Source organism: Fundulus heteroclitus, chromosome 1 (assembly GCF_011125445.2).
Source record: "Fundulus heteroclitus isolate FHET01 chromosome 1, MU-UCD_Fhet_4.1, whole genome shotgun sequence".
NCBI classification, from domain to species: domain Eukaryota; kingdom Metazoa; phylum Chordata; class Actinopteri; order Cyprinodontiformes; family Fundulidae; genus Fundulus; species Fundulus heteroclitus.
The window spans coordinates 4,731,696-4,758,586 of NC_046361.1; the positions used below are offsets into that span (position 1 = coordinate 4,731,696).

The window sequence follows — 26,891 nt, forward strand, 5'->3', positions numbered from 1 at the left end:
AAGTATTGATTTACCCTCACCCTTACTTAAAGAGGGTGCTGTAATTGCTGCCATATAAACTGTTCATTTGCTATTGACCAGTCTGTGAGTGTGTGCTTGACCAATAAGCCCATAATAGCGTCTGGATGTGGACAGGTTATTCTTCTCCCTGACCCTATATCGAATGAAAAATGTGTTCCAGCTTACATTAACGTATAATCAGACCCCCATAACCCTTGAAGAATGAGTAGGTAAAGACAATGGAGGCATAAATGAATAAATGTCATAATTATTTTAATTTCTAGAGAGATTTCTGTTCATTTACTACAGAAAGATTTCTTAACACAAAATAATATTTTTATCCATTAACAAAGAATTTAATTTAACGCACAAAATAAATTTCTGTCAAATTTGCACGACCTTCCTTTTCAATCAATGTGCCGCAATATATATACACAAATTATACTCTAAATGTAACTGAATTGTAGTAATTATTGGCTTAATTTATTCCTTCTCTAACTTTAAGCGAGCCTGATTTGCATTTCCCGCTCAGCTCAGTGAGAACGTAAACAAGGATGTGTATTTCATTTCCTGAGGTCACTTAATTATAACTAAGAATATGTTTCCATATGTAGCCAGGCTATGATGGAACATCAGTCAATCTTGCTAAATAGTTCAGCCTCCATAGTTCATACTCTGTGTGTTTAGCAGATTTAACATTGTGGTTTAACAGGAAAAAAATTACTCTTAGAGCAATCCGACTTCTGATTGCCATGAACATAGCTTAGAGCCATCATAGAGGAAGTTGGTCCACAGAACAGAGTAGTTGTTGGGGTGTAGTAACATGACGGACAACACGCCCCATATTGCTGAATTGTCTGTTCATGAAACATGTTTGGGGAAAAAAAATTCAGCGTAATGGAATCCAGGCAGGAATTTCTTTGAATTTTCTCATCCAGCCTAAAGTTTTATGAAGCCAACAAATCCCCCTAAACCCAGACCTTTGTTTCAACCATGTTTTAGCCTTCTACTCTCAGCCCTAGCGACCTCCTTTAACATCAGTCGAACCGGATGTTCACTCTGCAGAACCCTTTTATTTTTTAGTTGGCTTCCTTACCAATCTTTATTTTTTAGCAAAACCCTGGAATGGAACGTTTTTCAGCCTGTTCTTTTTTTTTTTTCAAATGATCTAGTTGTTGATAAGGACATGCACCTCTGGCCTATTACGTGAAGATAAATCATTCTGTCAGGAAAGATCAGCATGGTTCAGTGAAGTCAGAAAGTAGGACACTTTCTAACTTAAATGCTATCCGACTTCTAAACAAACTATCAAACTTCTGAAAAGCCATTTACTGTACATGTCTATGAGGAGCAGAATAACACTCTAGGGTCAAATTATAATGTGAAAAAAAACATTTTCTGAGCTGAGCAAGTATCAACATAAGCGTTAAAAGAAATGGAAATGTAGACTGTTGAAGTTTTCATGGCTGGAGTCTTATAATGTATAGATGGATGAACTATTGGTGCGCTGCAGCAGTAAAATACAAAGACGAACATGGATTCTGTAACTTAACATGTTAAAATCAGAAAGCAACAGAAAATCAATTAACCTAAAGTTGAGGACCAGACAAAACAAAAAAAACAACAAAAAAAACAAAAAAAAAACAAAGAGAATAATCATCTAACTTGATGTGCCTGATCTCCGCCTGCAGTAAGTGGCTGCTGACATCAGCTAACAGCGGGTCCAGAGCTTATCGATGAGCTATTGATGGAGGTTCATTTGGAAGAATGAAGTGGCCTTTAAAGGTTGCAGTCGCAGTGCTTTGTCACTGCACTAGCACGAACCATCACGCTGCCAATGGCAGATTTGTCCCAGCTAAGGTTCTGATTAGAAGCCGTACTCACCGAGCAAAACAGCTACGCAACTTTTGAAGCACCCAGGGGATCCAATTTGACCACATCTGATACACGTGCAGACCTTCATTGGCAGGGTAATATAATTAAAAAAATGCTTAATTTTTTTTTAACTATATTAAAGTTTTTGCCTCGGTGACCAGCCGAGGCAAAAACTCGGGCGTGGGAAGAGTTCGGAGAGGCCATGGAGAAAGACTTCTGTACGGCTTCAAAGTGATTCTGGTCCACAATCCGGCGTCTCAGGAGGGGGAAGCAGTGCAGTACCAACACTGTTTACAGTGGGGGTGGGGTAAAATGATCTACTTTTAGTAGTTATCCCCTGTTATTGCAACCCCAAGCTGCAGAAAACACGGGCAAAGTTGCTCCCTCTCCGTTTATTCCTGTCGGCTGCTATGCCAGCCTTGAGTAGGAGAGACCCATCCAAGATGGCGGTGACACAGGATGCGCTCCAGCACATAATGAGGTGTCTACATATACTGTATAATGTCTATGCTGATTAGTTACACCTGTTAATCAGACTCAAGCCAGTTTACCTGTTACTCCGCCTACTTATACATATACCTATACTTTATACCAGTCACTCTCTGCCAGAACATCTCGTTTTGCGATGCCTCCCAGGTCTCATGTGCTCAGCCAGCCAGACCCTGGGTTTTCTGCTAATGACCTGCCATCACTGTAAAAGTATTTCCAGCGCCTGTGTGCTCGTCGAGTCTGCTCTGAGTTCCTGTGTAGTCCTGCTGCTAGCTTTGCCCGCACCGGTGAGCCGTCTGCCTGCATATTCTGGTCAAGTCTGGACTGTTCTCTCATGCCTGTTCACTACCGTCACCTGGTCAGTCAATGTTGCCCTTACCACCTGTCAGCCGGTTTCTGTCAGCCTGCCATCAACCAGTTCCTGCCTGTAATCTACTCCATTTTTCTCAGTAAACCTATTAAAACATACTCTGTGTTTTGGCTTGAATATCAGGTTCCCAGATCTAATCATTGCAGGTATGGAAAACACGTAGAACATTTCTGTGACCAGTTTCAACTTCAGAATTGATACACACACTAACAATTGCTCTTCTTCGGTGCATGCAGGGGAAATATCAATACTGTGTTACTTCACTTAAGTAGAAATTATGCTTATCTATATTTACTGGAGTAATTATTTATTTTTTAGCTGACTTTTTAATGCTACTCCTTACATTTTTATGCAATTATCTATACTTTCTACTTCTTAAATTATGAAAATAACCTTGCTACTTCTGTTTCATTTCTGTTTTTTTTGGTTCCAGCTTTCATAGCCTAAATTTCTCTGGGCACGGGTAGTGCACCATAGCCCCCTAAGGTTTTTAATTTTTTTTATTTTACTTAATAGTATTTTTTCTTTCTCTTAAATTACTTTTACTTTCATTCTTTTCACACTGGTATGTTTGTACATGCTTAGAAAGCTCAAGTTGACACTTCAACTTCCACCAAATTGTTTTCAAACCCTTGCATCTAAACTTCTACCTGAGTAGTAAGTGTGAATACATTTTGCACCTTGGGGCACATGTGGCTCACTTTACAAATATGAAATGTTCTCACTTTTAAAATAGATGTGAACCATGCAAAACGAAAATTTTGGACTCAAGCAAAAAAACATAGATTAAGAATGTAGACCTGCAGTGTGGTTGTGGCCCCACTTTACTTTTCACTAAAGAGCCCCACAGTGTTGCTGCACATCCATTTCAGGCATAACGATACCTGCAGATCTCTTCACAAAATGCTCTATTCTTGGGAAACATCTAAAAACAGCATCATTCATCATCTTGCAAACCTTTGTCCCGTTAAAGAAAAATGGAGAGTGGAGCGGTACCGCTTATCTCTACTGAGCGTTCAATGGTAACAGAAAGCTGTTCAGCACTCGGCCAACACCAGGACAGAATGAATAGCTTTGGTGGAAAGAAATGCAGAACCCTACAGCCGAGGCAAGATGTGACACAGAACCTGCTGTAGGTTTTAATTTTGCTCTCTGCTGGTATTCAATCTGGTTCTGTGACACAGAAAAGGTTGCTACTGAAGCCATGATTTATAAAACTAACAAATAGAATGTAGGAGAGATTTAAGGACAATAACACAAATTAAAATGTTACAGAAAGTCCAAATTATGTCACTGTTGTCACAATGTTAGGGTTCTTTGGTTTACTTAAACCAGTTTCAGGTTTGTTTTTTTGATAGTTTTATTTGATAGAGTAGTTTAATGATTCCCTTTCTCAAGATTCTCTGTTTTTGTTTCTTTCTGAATCTACACCTGACACCCTCAGCTGTCAGCACACCCGTGTTTTGCTATAAGGGTTCTCTCCTGTGTTTTTCCTCTACCTGTTCTCCTTGTTTGTCGCTGTTTGCTCTCAGGCCTGGCTGTGATCTACCTGGCCCTTTCAGGTTACTTTTTCTGTTCTAGTCTGTTATCATTTTTGCTTCCAGACGGCTTTAAAAGCTTCTTCAATCTGTTTCAGGTGAAGTGTTTGCACCGCTGATTTTTTTGTGTTTCAGTTTGTTGTTAAATGTTTGTACTGCATCAGAAACAGTGATGCATTTGGATCCTTTTAGTCATAATGTTATGACAATATGCTAAAAATAATTATTTATTTATTTAGTTATATGTTGTGTTGGTCTGTTACATACAATGAATGTCAGGTTTAAATCTCAGAACTATGGAGTCTAGAAAACAGTTCTGTCATTTCAGCTTTTTTAACAAATAAATAAATAAACAACCATGACTTTCAAGAATTTTCTGCTCTTTACTTTATTTCAATAATACACATTTACCTAAGATTTTACATATAACCTTCGAAGAAATAGTTTTTTTTAACTAACATGCAAAAACATTAGTACCACTTGTTTGCCCCAATTAAAGGATATTAGGCAGAGGTGGTTTAATCTCTCTCTCTCTCTCTCTCTCTCTCTCTCTCTGTCTCTCTCTGTCTCTCTCTCATGACACATTGAATATATATATATATATATATATATATATATATATATATATATATATATATATATATATATATATATATGTGTGTGTGTGTGTGTGTGCCCTGGTTTTTCTTGATCCCGTTCACTTAAACAGGTGGTTTTATCTTAAACATGAGTGATTACCCACTCATAAGATAATAATAATAATAGGTACCCAAAGCTAAACAAACAAAAATACATATTTGAAGCTCCAGGAGGAGGTTTAGAAGTGAAAACAGTTGTTTCTTGAGTGGCCTTGAATCTGACAGACACTGTGAATGGAGCTAAAGATTAGTGTAAGGATGCCCTGCAACCTCTTACCTTGGTGCTCATCACCAAAGATAAATCATCAGAATAGTAGTGGAAAATGTTTCTTGTCAGTTAAAAGAAGAATTTGATCACTGTAACGACAATCAACCTTTTCACCCATTAATTACATGAATTGATTTAGCCATGCCATTTTTAATGAAGATGTAAATGAAAAATTATTATTCTTTGAGAGAAGGCTATCTCTTTCCTTATCAGAAATTAACTTATTGGCTGAACTAATTTTTATGTTATTTAAATCCGCCAGAGGTATGAATAATGTTGGGCTCAACTGCATCTCTGACTTTTTTCTTTTTTTTTTTTTACAATAAGCAACAAAAGACACTGCGAAGGGTTGATAAATGTAGGCGTTGTGTTGTTGGGCTTTTGGTGATACTGTTTGTTCGCTAATAACCTCTGAGGCCTTTACGAAGCAGCAGGACTTATAATGAGATTTAGCATGAACATTTATTTAACAATGTCATATTAAAGCAGGACAAATGCAAATGCATGCCACATTTTTCAAATTTTATTTGTAAAATATTTTCTGGAAATGTTTAATTTTGTTCTATGTCTGTAGTTGCAATAGAATAAAGTGTGGAAAAGTTCAAGGGACATGAAGACTTGTCCGTGAAGCATCTTTTTAACAAAGATATCAGCTTTCAGAACGGATGCAGAAAAAACACAAGGCAAGAGATAATTTCATGAACTGGGGGAAATAAATTAAAGTGAGTGGAAACTGAGGTTTGTACTCTCAAAAGCGATACTGATTTATGATAGACTACGACTATACATATACATTACTTTAAAGGTGATTTCACATGGCCACTCTCTCTTCAACATTTTTAACATCCAGGGCAGAATGAAGGGGGAAGAGCATCGATGAGTTGCATCAAAGAACGAGATAAGCAAGCAGCAGATAAAATGATCAAATGATCTGCAAAAGAAAAGAGGAGGGTGAAAGGGGACATCTGAAGCAGTCAATTAAATGGAATGAGTGAAGAAGGTGATGGGCAGTGATGAAAGAGGAGTAGAAGTGGATGTGCAGAAAGCAAGGAAAAGAGGAAAAAGATGATTGGGATAAGCACCAAGACATAACATGAGCTAGACACAGACGATGAGCAGTCTCTCCAAAGGTGTTCTGTACATCATTAAAAGCTGCAGAGCGATTGCATGAACCAGTAACAGGAGCTAGGTTGAAACAATATTCAGACATTACATCTGTCCTAATGTTATTTGTACATTTGCATTTTTGTGTCATTGTTTTCACTATGGAGATGGATGAGTATATTTCTGCGCTTAAAGATCCTTCTTTGTCCTGTTTTTTTTTTTATTTTTTTCCCGTCTAGAATGAGACACAAGGTCAGAACTTGAGTTGTGATGAATTCTATTTAGCATGCACCGATGTGCCACGCAGCCACCCGAATTAACAGCTTGTTTATCACGCTGTTGTTGCCATGGAGTTTACCTTGGTGACGACGGGCATGAAAAATAAAGCTTATTTCACTTAATTATGGAAGATTGGCCCCGTTTAGACTAATGCTCTTTTTTTTTCCTGCTCTCACAACAAAATGTGGACATCACAGAACAGCAGTTTTAGAAGACGTTTTGTTTAAGAAAAAAAATATACTTAAAGAAGCCCATAATGAAGTAAAAACATGATTTCAGACACATGTAAGAGAGTTCAGGTGGATCTGATTTCTACTGGTCATCATTCAGATGTTTCTGTGGCTTGGTTAGAATCCAGCTCTGGCATATTCAGTAAAACAGGATTTGCCTTTCTAAGGTCTCTATAGTTCCATGTCAGGGCACAAACCAAGCACAAGTCTCTCTACACTTCCAAGACCAGATTGTAACAATGCTCCAATGTGGGGAAGGTGTGGGTGGAAATGAAGGAGATCTGGAACTAGCAGGCCCCTCCATTCGATCTGTCTCCCAAACCAAAACCAGTAATCAGTGAACAAGAGCCTTGGGCACAGGGATGACCAAGAACCTGGTGATTACTTAAGTCAGGCTCCAGTGTTTCCTAATGGAGAAAGGACCATCCAGAAGATCAACCAGTGCTAATGCACACCACCAAACATATTTCTATAGTGGAGTGGCAGGATGGACATGGTAGCCACACTGAATCTGCCAAAAACTCAACTCAGTATTTATCAGATCAGGGAAAAAAAAAATTGGTCTGATATAGGTGGAATGGAGCTTTTTGTGCTGAACCACAGCTATCATGTCTGGAAACATAGGTTCTCCTCATTGTCTGACCAAAACCACCCCTTCTGAGAAGCACGGCGGTTACAGCACCATGCTGTGTGTAGATGCTATCCTGCAGTAGGAACTGTTTGACAGGTCTACATATATTAGATGACAGCTACACAAAACCTTTGAAGGAAACTTGCTCTAGAGGGCTCTGGAACTCAGACTGAGGCAACAAGTCATTTGACACAACAATAACTCAAAGCTCAGTCAAGATAAGAAACGAGTGACTTCAGGAGCAGCATATGAATGTCTTTGAGTGTCCCAGGCAGACCCTGGACTTCTGTCCAACTGAGCACCTCTAGAAAGATCTAAAACGTGTGTCTGCTGGATGCTGGTCCAACCTGTCTGAGTTTGAGAGGAGCTGAAGAAACACATAGGTAAATATACCCAGGGAGACTGGAAAATGGAATTGCTGCCAGAGGAACTTTAAGAAAGTATTAAACTATGGGTGTAATTGTTTTTATTTTTGAGTATTCTTTTGTTTTAATTAACTTACAATAAATTGTGGGCCTTTTTTTTTTATTACTTTGTCAGTTTGGGCTACTTTGTGTTGATTTTCCTCTATGCTGATGTTCAGTTTTAGAGTAAGCCTGTAACGTGTGAACTGTGGAGAACGTGAACAGGTGTGAATACTTTCTGGAGGGACTTGATATTGGTAAGTTTTACTTTCTAAATCTAACCAGAGACTGAACATTACTGTAAAAAATGAATAAAATAAAACAGGGCAGGTTTTACAAAATCTGGATTGGACTGTATAAAAATGAGGGTTTCAAAATGAAACGGAAGAGAGAAAAAACCTCTGGACTGGTGTCTGGACCCGTGTGGGAGAGCCCAGCTGGGTTTTCAGAGCTGACCCTGGTGAAAGAGCTTTTTTGATGTTGACTCCTGATACGGTGAAATCCCTCACACCATCTTTTGGTTCATTTTGTTCCCCTTTGATGTCGTGGTGTGACAGCTCCTGAGGTATTGCTATGTCATGACCAAAGGCTGCTGTTGGCACAAATGTGTGTTTTTGTGCTGTCTCTCCGGTTTTGTTATACCAAATCCGATTAATTAATTTTTTTCCTTCCACAAAAGGAAAGTGAAGAAATCATTTTAATTACATATTTTTATTTCAAGCATTTCCCCTGGGAGTTACCTGAATTCAAAGTGCAAGCTGTGAAACATGCTTGTTAATAAGATGGCAGGAATGAAAATATAACAACAATGTATTACAGAAGGAGCTAAGGACAGGCTTCACTGCACTTGTGTAACTTCAAATTAACTTAAAATAAATTGTAAATGAATAAATTTAAAAGTGCCTCATCTTACGGTAAAAAAGTTTCCTCTTTACAATATAATATATTTTCCTAAACATATACTCGGTATTGCATGCTATTGCCTTCGTGGAAGCCCAATGAGTCCATTCGCAAAATAAACTCCAGATTTTCCAAAAATGTAATCTTAATAAATTGAAAATTCATGTTGATTAATTAATTAGATTTATTGCCCAGCCCTACCCTGTTTTAGTTGTCAGGCAGTGGGTGGGAGGGAGAGGCTAAGCTTTCCATCTTTGTGTTGGTTCCAGGCAGGCGGCCTGTGACGCTCTGGGACATGTCGGGCCAGCTGTAGGTCATGTCCTGGGCTGGGCTCTGGTGGCGATCCCTTCCTGTTCGCCTCCCTGGGGCTACCTCACCTGATGGGATTGCATTATACCCTTATCCATTTTTTCTTCTGAGTTTCAGCCACCCCTGGCTGAAGTTCTCGTGCCGGGTTCAAGGTTGCCTCCTTTGCTCGGGGGCTTTTCGGAACTGCATCCACAGCTAATTTAGTGGTAGTGCTTAAAAACTCTGCAGGGATGTGATTATCCTGTCGTACAGCTCCTCTCCAGATGCATTTATTATGCCATACTTCATGCTATGAGTGTTCTTTCTGCATCATTTGGTTTATGTGCACCAGTAAAATTGGATTTACACAGTCCTGAGAGCAGAAGTACGTGCAGATTGCTGCATCCTGGGAGACAGATTTATTTTTGCTTTGTTCTTCACAGTTTAAGTCACAGCTCAGAGTATCCATCATCTGTCTGAGTGACTAAGACTCCCTTCAATTCACTCCTCGTTTTTCCTCTTGGTTTCTCTTTTCTCACTCTTGTTCTTTACCACATTTGTTTTGTTACAACTTTCCGAGTGCTAATGGTTTACTAATACAATCATTTCATCAATGCTGTTCTTTTCCTTTACGCTCCTTATACTTTACATTTGACCCATCCTAAAACTGATGTAGTTCTGAAGCTTTAAACATGAGACGTTTTTATTACATTTATTTCCAAAGGTGCGTGGGGTTTGTGTTTAATCCCAATTTTGGTTCGTATTTCAGGAAATACAAGTGATAGAAAGCTGAGTCTGGTGTCATTGGAAAGCAGTGGTTCTCCCTTAATGAACCGTGGGTCTCTTGTTCTTTGCCACATTTGTTTTGTTACAACTTTCGTGGGCGAATGGTTTACTGATACAATCCTTTCATCAATTCCATTCTTTTCCTTTAAGCTCCTTCTACTTTATATTTGATCCCTCCTCTTCTGTTTAACCGTTCTTCTCTCCTCTCATCCTCGCCCTGCAGTGTTTCAGCAGGAGCACCACGTTGGCTTGCTCAGCAGTTTTCTCCCCGTTTCCCCCACCTCCTTCCTGTATTCTAATGGCACTGCGGTAGCTGAAGATGTTCGCATGTGTCCTTGTGAAAAGCCTTTCCCACAGGCCTTTTTTCAGACGCATGAAATAAATAATGCAGATTGTGTGGATGACTGAGAGATGAGACGGGAAGCAGATATCGCAGCCAGAGCAGTATTGACGGCACTGAAGGGCGCAGCGATGCATCAGCGTCTGCAGCTATCTGCAGCTGGGCAAATTTTAGCCGTTTACCTCAAGTTAAAAGATGACTAAAAAAAGTTTGTTCCTGTTTTTTTTCTGTCGCTGTACAGTGGAGTAGTGTTTGGTTGTTGCCTCAGGGTGAGGGGTTCTGTGTTCCAATCTCCGCCGGACTCTTTTTGTGTGGAACCTGCATGTTTTCCTGGTGAATGCATTCTTCAGACATTGGCTTCTGCTCACAGTTCAAAAATATGTATCAGAGTTTAGTTGGCTACCCTAAATTACCGTTGGGTATATCGTTAGCAAAAGTGTGGAATTCCAGGTACATACAAATGTATTGATTTCCATGTCTGGAGGAGTATGGAACAAACAAATTGCCGTATAGAAAATTATTTCTTTTTCGGACTTTATGCCCTGTTCAAATTCCATCTCAGTCCCTCCGTCTGTAATCTAATATTTATCCATCAACTATTTTTACCTGAAAAATAGACTCTGCATCATTTCAGATGTAGAGACCTTTGCCTCAGGCTTTTACTGCCGGCTCACAGTTAAGAGATGATGAAAAATGGATGGATGGTTTTAACAAACCCTGTAAATAATATCAAGGTCTAATGAAGCTTTTAACAAACACCGTATCTCTCTCGGGTGTCTGTTTGCAGACGGGAAGGTGTACGCCCTGGGGGGTATGGGAGCAGACACAACGCCCCAGGCTTTTGTAAGAGTCTACGAAGCAGAGAAGGATCAGTGGCAGGCGACGACCTCCATGCCTACGCCGCGCTACGGAGCCACGCCCTTCGTGATAGGAAACAGAATCTACATGATGGGTAAGATGAAACTCCAACAGTCACTTGCTACAGTTCTCATGGTGGTTTAACAAAATCTAGCAACACTAGGAACAACATTTTCTGTTGAGTTTGGCAAATGAAGTGCATGTAACTCTCTCCACCTGAGGGTTACAAGTATCTGTATACAAACAACAGTATGCTGTTAAAACCTGATGCAGAACAGTTTAATAAAACATTATTTCTTGAAGGAACATCAAATTGGAGAGATGCAGCAGGTTTCCCTGAGAAATCCCTCAAGGTTTTCATGAAAATGTGTCATGCAACTCATCTTAAAGAAAGGTTTTTGTAACACAATGCTAGAAAAGTATTTTCTGTTGCTAATTGAGTAATGGAAAATAAATCACCATCTGCCCATGGATGTTTTGGACCAACCATGCGACAGTCTGAAACCCCGCGATTCACTGAATGCTCCGTTCTTTCACCAGTGTTTCTAGCTTTTAAAGTTTGCCAAATTCGATCATTTTTATCATGTGCTTTCGGGTTTGGCTTTATCCAGAGGTTATACACACCGGCTGGAAAACTAGGATGTGTGACTGTTGCTGCAGCAAAAGCCTTTCAGTTCTGATTTTATCTGTCTGGCGCTTTCAGAGCTGTGAAACGGAGTGGTAGAAAGAGGAAATTGTGTTTCTTAGGTTGAAGGAAGCTCAAAATTGTTGTACAGTAACCACACAAAGGGGTGGACTTCTGCTGAAGGCCGCCCTGCCGATAAGAAAAAGAAGCTATTTCTATTAAGTGACCGATGTCCGGTTTTCGTACTAAACTTTATTTCAGAGCGCTGTGCTTGCTCTTTCACACTGGGCAAAATCTTAGCTACCACTATTTTGGCCTGTAGCTTTCCCTCTGTACATTGAAAAAGCCTGGTAGTGGACGATCAGTGTACTGGCAAACTTTTCAGGAGTTTAGGAAGACAGTGAAATTTACCGTATATGTAACAGAATATGTACAAGAAGAAAGGAGCAAAAATTATGCTTATAATCTTACCACCAGATAGAGCTGGCACAGGGAAGGAGTGCTTCCATTTGGGAGGGATGCACTTGAAGACCCTTTGGTGGCGTAGGTGATGGAGATGAACCTTATTGGTCAGGCAGCCACAACTTTGTGTCACCAAGCATGTGTGGGTTCAGCTCACATGTTAACTTAAACATCTGTAAACATCATCAGCTTTAAAGGAAGTATTATTTATATCTACACTGACTTAGGCTCGAGGTCTGGGACTCCAGTTTCTTAATCATTTTTTTTAATCATTTTTTTCTGATTTAATTGTGAGTTGATATAAACCAGTAACTGTGGATTATTTGAGTAATGGCTGATAGGAAGTACGCCACATGTTTTATTTATCAACCAAAGGACTGTGAGCTCTTAATAGATCAAAGTGATTTTTTTTCATATTTGTTTGTGCTTCATTATGGATTACTCTCATACTAAGTTCTGTGATAAATACGTATTGGGTCACATCAAAACAAGGTAAAATTATCTTACTTTTGCACAAGTATGGCATTTTGCATTTCTGCGACTTTTGTAATTTTGTACCCAAAAGTTTTGGGTGTGAAACGGTTCCGTCTGCCTCAGTTTTTTTTCCCCACCAACATCGCTGCAATTTGTTCCAACCTAACAGAGCTCTTGTAACTCTTTAGTGTAGGTTTTCTAGCCTGCTCAAAGTAAATAATCTATTTCCTTTCTGCCTGCATACATCTTTGAGTTCATCCTATTACAATAAGAAAAGTCTAGATAAAAGAGCACATGTGAAGTTTTAAACTACATCATTTTTTCTTAATTTTCATAAATAATCATCTCTGTTCCTCACCAAAACAGCCAACGCTGTGCAACGGACTTCTTGGAGATTCAATTCAATTAATTTCAAAAGTGGTTTGTTTAACCCCAAAGAGAAATTATGGTAGGTATTGAAGGAGCTATAATTATCTCAATTTGTTCAGAAACTCATCAGAGATTGTGATGAGCTTTGGAAGGAAGGCGAATTTCCTGTAGTGGTCTGCATTGTTTTTGCATTGCTATCATGTGAAAAGGGTGCTCAGGGTTGTGAATATGTAAAACATAATAAATTAATCTGGCAGAGAAAATTTGTTGTTTAAACAGCCGATTGACTCAGCGCTGCCTCCAACCTGTTAATTTCATTCCACTAAACTAGTGTTGCTGCAGAGACAATTCTGGTTCTTCAAAATAAAACCGCTTCCTGGTTGATTTATTCACACATGTAACAATAACTGGAACAAACCTTTTTGTACTACTTTTCTTTGAAAATCAATGTGTTCGTTTACAGCTAATTCATTTTAAAAACAAGTCATTGCAGTTAAATTTGCAATGAATTGTCGTTTTACACGTTGAACTGTATTTCCTAAAAAAGACAAAGATGTTTAATGTTCAGCAGGTAAAGTAGGCCTTAGGAGAATCATTTGAACTCATTACCTAGAGCCATGCAGTGTATTTCTGTAATACTGGCAGACAAGACATTACTTATGGTTGGAGCAAAGGACTTATGAACATCTCTATTCCTTACAATGTAAAAATATACCTTGAGACTTCTTTGCTCTTTAACTGTTACACACTCAGGATCCCACCTGGCAAACCTTTTGTCCATTTTTTCTGCCCTCTTTGGCTTCAAACAGAAATCTTACAGTGTGACACTAAAAAGACAAAACCTTTTTAAGTGCCTGTTGAAACTGTCCGAGGCTTAACTCATCTTTACTCTTGACAGCAATGCGGTGGGTTTTACAACATATTAAATGAAGTACCCTGCGCTGGGTTTCAGTCTATGCAGAATAAACTGGTCGACAGCACTGTGTCTGCATCACCAGTCCAGTTGGGACTTCTTTTCTAAAACAGTCTATGGAGAAATGAGTTCAGAAAGCTACTCAATCTTAGGCACACTGGAATTAATGATGCATGGCAAGTCCACGAGGCAGAGAAAGATGGCTAAAGGTTTCAAGTGCAGCCGCAGAGTCATGACTCACACAAATCTGGTACACAGATGATCTAATCTCATTATCTACAAATCTATGGGGACATTTATGCTGCCGATTTCATAACTCCAAATCCTGATCGAAATGTCTCCTTTGCTTTCTCTATTTAGCTCTCTGTCCCCTCCTCTGTCAAGTTGTGTTAATGCGACTTCAGATCATTTGCTGTAAAGTTTATCCTGCCCTGTACACTCCTGCTGCTTCTTCAGCTGCTGCTCATGTCGGGGGTGTTTTAGGATCAGTGGGTATCTGAACCGCCCTTGGTGTAAATTTCATGGGTTTTCAGTAACTTAGTGGTACTTGACATAACACATCAGGCTTCACACTGTGTGAGATGACATGTGGATAAACGTCACATGAATGGTTCTTAGCAGCCAGGTCAGGGATGATGGTCAGCCAATGTGTAGCCTCCAAAATGAATGGCAATAATTCAAGAATCAACTTACTGAGCTTGTGCAACACATGATACTATTCATGATCTTAGAACCAACGTACATGACATCAGTTCTTAATATTTAAAGCTAATGAAATAACAAAAAATATACCTTATATTTTATAGCAGTGTTGGAATTTCAGCTGTTAAACTAACAGTGACTCATAAGCTATTGAGATTTCCTTAGATACAGTCGACTGTCTGGTTCTGTCCAGGAGAAATAAGTAAATAAATAATTCATTAGCTTTCGGCATGACACACAGGGAAGGATAAAGGATGTGTCTCGGTCGCAGTGCAAACTCCAGCAAACAGGTGTTGGGTTGTGTGGACATCATTCATGGGCATTGATGACTTACTTAAAGGACCAATAAGTATTTACTCAACGGTCTGTTGTTGCTCTGGATTTTTACTTCCACAGGATACGTGAATGATAGTTTATTCTGTTCCATTTCTGGTCCGCTTCTCTTACTGGCTTCCATGTTTGCAGGCTGCTGCTCTGTTTCCAAGATAAAACACCAAATGCTGCGCTCTGTTTTGGGAACCCTGCGACAGACTGGCGACCTGTCCAGGGTGTATCCCACCTCTCGCCCAGTGAATGCTGGAGATAGGCACCAGCAACCCCCGTCGACCCCATGAGGGTAGAAGCGGGTCAGAAAATGGATGGATGGATGTTTTGGGAATCCTGGGAACTTTAATATGATTGGTTCAGGAACCAGGAAGTAAACACGGGCTACACGCTGAACTGAAGTAGTTCCAGACTGTGCCTCTAGGTTAGAAAGGAGAAAAACTTAACTAAGACATTGTTTATAGAGAAAGTTACCTCCATCCTGGGCGACAAATGAGAATGATTTATATAATTTATATTGATTTTACAGTAAATATCTTACTTGTAGCTCCTTTAATTTCTAATATACAACTGCAGTGTTTTTCTAAAATAAAATTTGGATACCTTGAAGAGATATACATACACACACCCATTATGTTGGTCAAATGTTCCATGCAAAGTTGCAGAGAATCAACTCACTTCTTGTGACCATCATCAAGCTTCTGGCCTAATTCTTGCTGATCAGTTCGCTCTATCAATTGTGAAACTGATAGACTAACAGACTTTTTCATAAGTAGCAGAAAGAGAGGAGGAATACCCCCACCCCCTAGCTGGTTATTCTTCCACACTGATCTAAGTGCTGGTGGAAAACATTGAAAATCTTTGAACTGCAGTTTATCACTCACAAAGATTCAGTAAGGCTCTCATTTAGGAGTTTTTTGTGTTTCCGACAGATACTGTCCCAATGTATGATAAAACCTGAATTTGTTGTGACTTCAATATTCATGGTTGTTGTCCAGACGATAACCACATTGATGATTTTAAAAGACTTTCAAAGAAATTTGATTTAATCCAATCAGTTGATGGCTTGACTAATGATGTCTGGCAAACTTTGTACTGGACTAGAAACACTGAGGCGGTCTACAAAGGGGCCAAAGCCGACTCTTTTTACTGAGGAGGCTGAGGTCTTTTAACATCTGTTGGATGATGCTGAGGATGTTTTATGAGTCTGTTGTGGCCAGTACAATCTTCTTTGCTGTCACATGCTGGGGCAGTGGGCTGAGGGTTGCGGACAGCAACAGACTGAACAAATTGATCAGGAGGGCCGTTGATGTTGTGGGGGAGGAGCTGGACACTCTGACGATCGTGGCAGAGAGGAGGATGCTGTCCAGGCTCCAGTCCATCTTAGACAATGTCTCACACCCTCTCCACGACACACTGGACCAGCAGAGGAGCTCCTTCAGCAGAAGACTCCTCTTACCCAGATGCACCACAGAGCGCCACAGGAAATCATTCCTGCCTTTGGTCATCAATCTCCTCAAAGCCTCCCTCAGTGATTCAGACCCCCCCCCCCCTCTGTAATGCTGACTCAAAATCATAGACATTTATTCATTCTTTTCCACTCTTTTGCAAATTATCATTATCACTATATATATATATATATATATATATATATATATATATATATATATATATATATATATATATATATATATATATATTAGGGCTGGGCAACGATTAAAATATTTAATCGCGATTAATCGCATTGTGTTTACAAACTCCAAGAATGAATTCAAAAGTAGTGTAAAGAGCACTTTTATTTTAATGTTCTGCTGCCATATGAACAAAAGTGTTGTAACATTTGTAGCACTTATCAGTAACACATATTTAGTGTAAAGCTCAACTTAAACATGTAAAACAGAAAATAGCAATAATAATAAAATAAAGCTTATTGCCACTGACAGGGAATTCTCTTTATGGGGAACAAATCTACCAAAAACAGGCAATTTCTGAGGTAACAGCAGGTAGCAGCATTACCATTTTATGTTCAATACCAAAGTTTAACTTGGCAGTGGTTACAACTAACTTGTTTCTCTCATATTCCATGCTGGAAGAACTTTAAACTGAAATGCTTGCTAACTCGATATGCTTGCGTTGCTTGCGTTTATTTGACGTTAACACGCGTTTTTTTGTTGTTGCTTTCTCGCGAGGCGGTTTGAATACATATATGCATATATATATATATATATATATATATATATATATATATATATATATATATATATATATATATATATATATATATATATATATATATATATATATATATATGTTGTTTGTATATCCCGAGCATGTAACAAAAATAACTTCCCCCTGGGATTATTTCTGATACCTGATTATTCAACATCTTTGAATTCTCAGCTCCTTTGTCTGCAGGGATGTCCCATCTCCCAACCCACTGCCGCCACATCATCACTTCCTCAACAGCTGTAGATTTTGCTGCCTCTTTTAGTGGATTGTTTTTTTTTTTTGGCTTCAAGTCGTCCCTTCGCTTTTTTCAACTCTCCATGTTCACAGATTTTGAACTCTGTTGCTACTTTTCAACACCAACTCACCAGGTCCGATTCAGAACCATTGCTAAATGACATCACACACTGCCTAAGGCAACTGTGTAGACAAGTGGAACAAAAGTGGAAGAAGGATAAAGCGCATGCCTCTTTGGGTATGTTGTGTGACAGTGACAAAATGGCAGAAGTCCGTGCAAAATTAGAAACGTCATGTCTCTCTTCCCTCATTTCCGTCAACCGTCATTCACCTAGTATGTTGTTTAAAAGCATCAACCATTTAATTCCCTGAATTATTTCCAATAGATACAGCACACATGTTGTGAAATTCCTTTCATTTGTTTCTTCACAAAGAGGCATCAGACAGGCAAAATGTTTGCCTGTGCTTCAGTTTGTACTCGTTTCTCTGTCTTTTCTTATTGAACTGATTCAACAGGGGACACTTACAAACTGTTCATTAGATAGCGTTCCTGCAAGGATGCTTAAAGACATCATCCCTAATTTTGGGCCAATTTAACATTTGACTTTAGGGTCTGACCCAGATTTTAAACATGGTGTTGTTTAGCCATTTCTTAAAAAATGTCTCCTAGACCCCTCAGTTTTATCCAAGCATCTGTCCTTCCTTTCTAAGGTTTTGGAAATAGTTGTTTTTCTACAATACAGCAATTCTTTCTAGAGGAAATCTCAATTCTCAAAACATTCATGTCAGGGTTCACATCTCGACACCATACATACTACCTGCTCTTTTAAAATCTCCCAATGATGTCATTCTGGAGCCAGGTGCTAAATCTCCTGTTGTGCTAATGCAGCTTTTGATAACGTGGACCATGCAGTACTAATTTCTTTCTTGGAGAATTATGTGGGTATTCGTGGTACTGTCCTGAATTAGTTTGGGTCGTATTTGGCAAAACAGTGTTATGATTGGTTTTGTTTTTTTCAGCCTGGCAGCCCCAAGCTACCATTATTGGCCTTATCCTTTTTTTCTTTGGGACATGTTGCCTGTAGGATCAGTTATGGCTAAACACAATCTTTCAATTAAATTTTAAGCTGATGATCTATTTGACAGTGAAAACCGCTGAAAGAGGAACATCTTGTCGTCTGCTGAGCTGCCTGTGTGAAGTAAAACTATGGCTGGGGGTCAAAGGTCTTTTGACATCGCTGTTCCCAGGATGTGGAATGAGCTACCTTCAGTTTTTGCTGTTAAGCACTTTGGTCACCTTTTGGATATTGTAAAGCACTATATGAGTAATTGTTCAGTGATTGATTGATTAATGGACTGATTGTGTTGTTGTTCTAGAGGTGTTGCAAAGTGTGCTTTATCTTGGCCAGTCACATAAAATTCCCCAAAATCCATGAAAAAAGTTAAAGCTGTGTGCATTTCAGGAGCAGTTCAGATGTCTTGATGGAAAATATTCATTTACAATCCAAATAACTTACTGCTTCTCACAGAAAACCATCCACAGTATTACAGTCAACCGATCTTTTTGGTTAGAATCTCTTTCTCTCACACTAATGCTTCCCACTCAGTTCGACTCTTTGTCTCACTATCACTATCGATCTCCATGTTATCCTGCCCACTCCAGCTGACCCTCTTCCACTTTCTTCTTTCACTCCTCCACATTCTCCTCTTTCAGTCACTTCTTTCCAGTCTTTTTGTCACTTTCCCATTTGCCTCCCTTTTTCCTATGTTTTGCTCTCTCTTATCTTCATTGATCTTTCTCTTATCATGTAACCCCTAGCAACTGCATCTTTTTGCGTGTTTTTTTTTTTTACCTTCTATCACTTTTCCTCAGTGCTTCTCCTCCCTTCTCTCTCACTGGAATGCATCCTGTGCACTCAATGCTCTATTATCATTTTACCTTCCCTTTGCAGCTGTATATTTCAAGGTTAAGTTATGATTTGTCGAAGTAAATAACTCATCCTAGGGGAGCACCCTGCTGCTGCGCTTTGCTCTTCAGCCCAAAAAGAAATGTGGTCTCAGAGCTGGTCTGCACGCTTGGTAGATTTTGATATAAATGCCACTGAAACTATGTGACAGTGGAAGAAGATAAGGAGTGAAATTTCCAGCAGTAACAATGGCAGAAATTGTCAAATTTTCCCTACATTGTTACTCATGTAAAAGCCAACTTCCTTGGAGGTTATATTGAATTTCATGTAAGGCATATCCACAACTTTATGATATGTTATTACTATACTTTACCTGTTTTTACATGATCCTCTGTTTTATTTCAGTGCTTAAATTAAAATCATCCAGTTTCTTTAGCTTTGAACAGATATTGTGCTGTATAAAAGTATTTGCCAACTTACACATTTGTTCCATTATTGTTTTTTAGTCATTTGTTATTGGTCAAACAACTGCTCTTCTTCATTAGAAAACTGAAATGGACTGAAATTTCCACTAAGCTGCTAAAAAAACTTTAGAGCTACATTAGAACGTGTTTCATGTCTCAGCATGACTGTGTGGTTTGGGAGCTGCACAGTGCAGGAGAGGAAGGACTTTGGACAGGTGTTGAGGACAGCGCCAGGGATTGTGGGATGCCGTCTACATGATTTGGACTCAGTTTATGTAGCACGACTACAGAGAAGGACCAGACACATTTCCACAGATCCCACCCACTCGGGCAATGCATTGACTCTCCCATCAGGCACTGTCAGGACTGTGGTCCATCATATGTTACAATCCCACTATTATTACTGCACAAAAATTACCTCATTACTTGAGATTTATGAAGGAGGGACTAATCCATGTAACATAGCTCATATCATTTGTAAAGGGACTGTTCAGAGCTCTAGGACTCTACAAACTTGCATGCTCTAAAATGTAAAGAAAAGAAACTCCTGTAAGTACTAAATCTGTTGTGTGTGTGTCATGTTATTTGTGTGCATCCTAAGCCAGTGTCTGCCTCAAAGGTATTTTCATCATAGTAAAATATGGTAACAATAAGAGATTCTTGATTTTGGATTCTTAAATCTTTTGGACCTTGAAACACCATGAATTGGGCTAAAAGGTCTCAAAACCAACACAATGTGACCTGATCTGAAGATACTCAAGAACAGATCATGCCTGTCAAAATTCTGTCATCTGGGTCATCACAACAGCAAACACACTGCAAAAACGCAACTAAAAATAAGCAAAATTTTCTTAAAATTAGAGTATCTGTTCTTGATTTGAGCAGGTAAATAAGACTATCTGCCAATGGAATAAGATTTTTGCTCTTAAAATAGGAATAATTCATCTCCATCGTCTTATTTCAAGTGCAGGATGTCTAATTATCTTATTTTAGGGGTCAAAATACTTGTTCCATTGGCAGATAATATCATTTACCTGCTCAAATCAAGGAGAAAAACCCAAATTTTAAGAACATTTTACTTATTTTTAGGTCAGTTTTTGCAGTGCAGGCTTAATTCTGAGGCAACCAGACTTTAGCTACATTTTTCTGAAAACATTTCGACACCTATTCAGGAGTCTTGTCAATTCTGGTGGCTCGCACGGAGCGCTGCGGTTTTTATTCACATGGAGGACCTCAGCATTCAAAGTCAGATTCAAATCAATGACCCATCCGTCACCTAGGTCTCCTGGGTCGTTAGAAGCCATTGTTTGGTGTGAGTGGAGTACTTGGTCCCCTGAATCATGATGAGACTGCTGATTTAATCTCTTTGGGATTTGTTGGAGGACCGAGCTGTAAACACTGGGGAGTTGGAAGTGCAAACCTCCCCCTCTGTTTAGTGATGGCTTTTCTCTTTTGACCAAGATGGATTCTTTCATCCCTCTTTCAAACCACCGGTTCTCTCAGTCCAAAATCCAGAATTTCTCCACAACAATGTAAAAGTGTAATGACCAGTTATTGCTAAAACACTTTATGGCAGCTGTTGCCACCAAGGGACCAGGTGTTGGGTTAAAGAGGGCAATTAGTTTTCACATAGGGCCTGGCTTGGATGTTTTTTCCCCGTAGTAATGAAATAATCAATTGAAAACTGCAGTTTGTATTGAATCAGGTGATCTTTGTATTGAAATTTGTGCAATGATCTAAAACATATAAGTTCACAGAAAATACAGGGAATACTTTTTTAGAGCACTGAAAATGTCTGTGAGCCTCCAAAACTCTAATATTAAAAATGTGTTGTGCAATTCTTTTTCCTCCTCCAGGTGGTCGTCAGGGAAAGATGCCAGTGACGGCACTGGAGGCTTTCGACCTGGAGATGAAGAGCTGGACTCGGTACCCATGCATCCCCAGCCGGAGGGCTTTCTCCTGCTGCGCTACAAATGAGCGAAGCCTGTTCAGCCTGGGTGGGCTCCAGCAGCCGGGGCCGCATAATTTCTACTCCCGACCTCACTTTGTCAGCACCACAGAAGAGTTTGATCTGGATCAAGGTATATTTACCTGTATTCTAACAATAAAGTAACATTTGCATTATATTATGCTCAATTACAGGTTAATTATTTAACAGAAGGTACCTTATTTTTCTTTGAAACATACCATTCTCAATCACCCATAACAAAAATAATTATTACTAGTTACTGCTATCATACATGTACAATATGTGAGTATGCTTTTATTTTTTGTTGTTGCACACACCTCTTTCCCAAAGAAAGTCTTCCTGGATTATTGTTTTGTGTTTTTCTGATTATTCTCTATCTACTCAAAGACCCATCAGTCGGAGAAGATGGCTGCTCATACTTGTTACATACTCCACGAGAACAAAGGTTTTTTTCTCGGGAGGGGGAAAAGACAAGAAAGCATAGTTTTGGCTCTGTCTATACATAGTGCATGAGACGCTCAGCTGCAGAAGTCCGCCCCACGTCACGTCAGATCTGGCGGGCAGAGGGGGGGGGGGGGGGGGGGGGGCACAGAGAGCTGAAAGTTGAGAAGCAGACACACAATAGCTCACGTTGTGCTCCGCCGCTATTTGTAAATACTGCCAACATTGAAGACGTGCAGTGCTACAAGGGTGGGACTGTCCCGCTTGGATAATTTATGGAGTAAATGCTGCAAGTGAGCGGAATTAGCATGTTTGATCACTTAAACAACCAGAGTTGAACTGCGGGACGACTGCGGGACGACTGCAGTCCCGCAGATGTGTGAGACACTTCCGTTTCCTCAACCTAAACACGCCCATCTAAATCCTGTCCAATTACAGCACAGTAGTAGGACACCCCTTGAGAGAAAGGTTCTGGCCTGACATTGTGTCGAGAACATGCAGGGAGACTCTCCAAGACAGGGCTGAGAGATAAAAATGACGTCATTCGCTGCTGGAGCGGGAACAGATGTCTCGTTTCTCTTGAGCCTAGTTCTGCTGGAGACTTCCTGTTAAACAGGAGTTGTTGCTCTCTGCTATCATTACTTGCTTTCTCAGGACAGGTGATAGTCACAAAGTCAAGAACTTGAGAGAATCATCTGTCCGCTTTTGCCAGATGTTTGCTAGGGAGATTGGAATAATGCAGTCAATGACTTGGTACAATTGGCTTGGCTACCTTGGATAGATTTTGTCTTATTGCCATTATGTTCTGAATTGTAGAGAGTGTCTTGTATTGCAACTGGGATCAATTTGGACTCTGCATTATGAATCGGTTTGTCCTGTGAAGTTTCTTGAGATAAGATTTGTCACATAATGGTGCTGAGGGAATGACTGAACTAAACCACTCATACTAAACCTCGTATACAGCACTATTTTCTTTCAGTGAGTACGCTAAGCACCTCACAGTGGATCCCAATTCCCCAAAACTGAGTGACTGCTAATCAGCAGTCAGGATTCACCACCAACATATTTTCTTTGTGTTCTTGCAAGTGGCCGTGATGGTGTGGGATCCTGGGCAAAGAGCCATCTCTCATATCATAAACAGACACAGCTTACTGGACAAATACATTTGAAAAAGACAGCAGCCACCATTTCTGTCCAACTTTTGTATTTTGTCACTCTCTGCAAGAGTGTATAGCTGCCATTACCGCACTGCTCAATGCTAATTTAACATTGCCATATTATCACTCATTATCCAAACGGTGCAATGAATGTGCCCAATCCTATGCGATGCAAATAGCTCTGCAAAGTGCTGGTTTCCTTTTAATGATCTCACTCATACTCATTAGCTTTTTCTACTCAATTTAAATATGTTATGATGGTCATCTGAAGTTTACACAAACACAGCCCTAGTGATCACTGCAAGATGTTCCCAGAATGTTTTTATTTACATGCAACACTTTTCCAATGGTTCCTCCGACAATCCTGAGAAGTTTTTAAATAATTGGCCTTCTGGAGACCAGTGACCTGTAATCTGGCTGCTACACATTTGAACACGTTGACATTTTCACGCTGCCTGAGAGTACTTAACCTTTTCTGTTATGTAGTCCAAAATTAGGATGCCTTTTCTGCAAACATTATTATTACTGCACTAAAAATGTTGACCTAAGTTCAGAAATTAATCTGGTTTCTGTTGAGTACATTTGCTGCATGCATCAGCTTTTTTGACACGTTTCATGAGCACAGAATTGAAGCATATTAATATGTCAATAGTAAATAAAAGATATGATCAAATTTGTGTACAGATGTTCTATGTGCAAATGGTTGACATAAAATTGATTCTATTATACAGACAAATTCAGATGAACAAAAGACAGCTTTTCTGGACAGATATCAGTACTTTCACCATGGATGTTCAACTGAATAATGACAGGCGTAAAATATTTGTCTGTTGACATCAGGATGAATGTAGCTTTCCATATAGTTACTATTGTCATTGCTGAAAAAAATCATGCTAGGTATTTCTTGCTCAATGTTACATCAAAGCTGTCTGCAGAACAAATGGCTGCACAGTGATGCAGTGGGTAGCGCTGTTGCCTTGCAGCAAGAAGGTCCTGGGTTTAACTCCAACCCTGGGTCGTTCTGCATGGAGTTTGCATGTTCTCCCTGTGCATGCGTGTGTTCTCTCTGGGTACTCCGGCTTCCTCCCACAGTCCAAAAACATGACTGTTAGGTTAATTGGCCTCTCTAAAGTCTCCTTAGGTGTGAATGGTTATTTGTCCTGTCTGTCTCTGTGTTGCCCTGCGATAGACTGCCGACCTGTCCAGGGTGTACCCCACCTCTCGCACATTGACAGCTGGAGATAGGCACCAGCACCGCTCCCACTAGCTCCATCTAGGCCATCTGGCACAAAAACCATGATACATTCCAGGTAATTAAGGCTGTTGTGTTGCAGCCATGTGATTGGCTGATTCACTGTTTGTGTTCACAAGCCCTTGACAAGGCATTCCTAATTAAATGGCCAGTTACTGTATACGGTACAATCTGTTGGAGTAGTTTACATTTGTGAATCAGTAAAGTAATGACCTAAAGGTACAGTTTTATCCATGATCTGTAGATATGGAACAACTTTATAATGAAGAAATATTTAAATTGGCACAGGTAATTTAGGTTGCACAGTTTTGTATCCAATGTATTTTCTGTACATCCCTTTTTGAGGGATGCATAGAATTTTACATTAGACAAAAAAGTAACAAGAGTCTCTATCAAAATAACCAAATTAGTGGCCTACTTAAACATTTTAACAGATTTTTGAGCGCATTGTACCACAAAAAAATCGGTCAATAAACATCTATAGGGTGCACCGGATTATAAGGTGCACCATCAATTCAAGAGAAAATTTAAGGATTTTAGGTGCGCCTTATAATCCAAAAATACGGTAATTCTAAGTTATGAGATGTGAGGTTATTAGACTATGCCATAATATGAATTTATAAAAACAATACTTGAATATTGGTAATTAAAATCCAAATTAGTGACACACTGTTCCATTAAATTGAATTATATATATTGATTTACAAGACAAAAAAAAAGAAAGAAAACAGAGGTACATCAAGATGGCAGACTCCACTAACTAAAAATTTTAAAAAATTATTTTTAAAAAACAAGGTGCCCTGTGTCTCCATGAGTAAATCGTGTCCCAGAGTGAGTCTAGCCACAGTAATGATGTGGGCATCCTGTTCTTGTGTTTACAAGAGAGTCTGGTTGTCAGACTTGAGCCATCTTGCTGGAGGATGACAGACTAAAGAAATCCTTTAACAGGACTCAGCCAATACAGGGCTTTATAAACAATCAACAAAATCTTGCAAAGCATAATGAACAAGAAGTGGAGAGGAGTGAGGCTAAAACTGGAGTTACACCATTTCTCACACCTGGCATCACTCTGACAGCAGCAGTATTCTGTACTAGCAGCAAGCCATGATGGAATGTCTTCTGTTGAAGCCTGAATAAAATAATCAATGATTAGTTTTCAGTGAAACTCATTTATTCATTCCATCATGAATGAGTTTATAAATGGACACCCAAATCTATTTTGCTCACATAATAAAAGAATTATTCCTATTCAGGACAATGACTGATGTTTGTTCCTCTGAGGAAGACAAGCATTCCTGATCAGAGGGGACCGAATCAGGTAAACACTCCATTCATGAGGCTGTAGTTAATGAGTTGTGGATAATTTAAAAGGTTACACAAAACACTTCAGATTGAAATTAGGCAAAAACCTCAGAGATTTGGACCTGCTTTTATTATGATAAATCTTTCATTCCAAGGCAGTAGCATTCAAAACACAACTGCTCCTCGCTCGTATAATGATAAGTCTATAATTATTCGTTCTAAAAAAAAACAACAATACTTAGTTTTTTTTTGGCTTTGATGAATACTATAGTCTTGTAATCATGCTCCTATTCATCTGATAAATTTATTTGTTTTGTGGTTCAACCTTCATGCATCTCAACAAGTGGCCAACTGGTTTAACTCAAACTGAAGTTTCTTGCGTGGCAGCAGGATGCAGGAAAACTACTTCTTATAAAGAAAATATTTCTGCACTGTTATAACTGTGTCAGTGGCCATTTTGCCTCCACTCACTATGGGCATGGAGGCCGTAGACTGTCAGCAGTGTTGAGAACAAAGCATTTTCAAAAGGTTAATGTTAGCTTTATCTGCTCCTATACCAGTTTTAATGAGTATTTCCTGTTGGGGCACCCAGTTAGGTCCAAGTTTCAGCTGTAAAATTGAGAGGAAGAATAATACTTCTCAGATAGTCCTTATATGGAGAGAAAACAGACTTAAAATAGGCGGGTGTCTGTAATAATAGATTTATAACCTGTGTAAACCTGTTTGTGTGTAGCTTTGGGTACTTGTATTTGTAAAGAATGATTTGTAAACCAAAAATCACATTTTATGTGCAACTTCTGGTACTTGTAAGTCTCTGCTCAAATCCACACACAAATACAAAAACATTATGAATACAAACCCACACATAATTGGTCTCTCTAAAATTGTCCGTAGGTGTGAGTGTGTGCATGAATGGTTGTTTGTCCTGTTTGTCTCTGTGTTGCCCTGCGACAGAATGAGTTAAACCAGTTGGCTCCTTGTCGAGAAACATGAAGGTTGAACCACAGAACCAATCTTTTAAAATTTACTTTGAATTCATCAGTTGGATTGTGGGCAAAAGACTAAATCT

At 39.3% G+C, this 26,891-nt stretch overlaps 1 protein-coding gene across 1 annotated transcript in view; it reads left to right on the forward strand.

Moving 5' to 3' along the window:
* LOC105937850 (kelch domain-containing protein 8B) overlaps positions 1-26,891 on the forward strand; it is a 166,147-nt gene that overhangs the window by 55,730 nt on the left and 83,526 nt on the right. The window contains exons 2-3 of the mRNA XM_012879385.3: positions 10,928-11,092; positions 21,558-21,782. Of these exons, the coding sequence (XP_012734839.1) occupies positions 10,928-11,092; positions 21,558-21,782 (390 nt within the window). The remainder of the gene's footprint in view (positions 1-10,927; positions 11,093-21,557; positions 21,783-26,891) is intronic.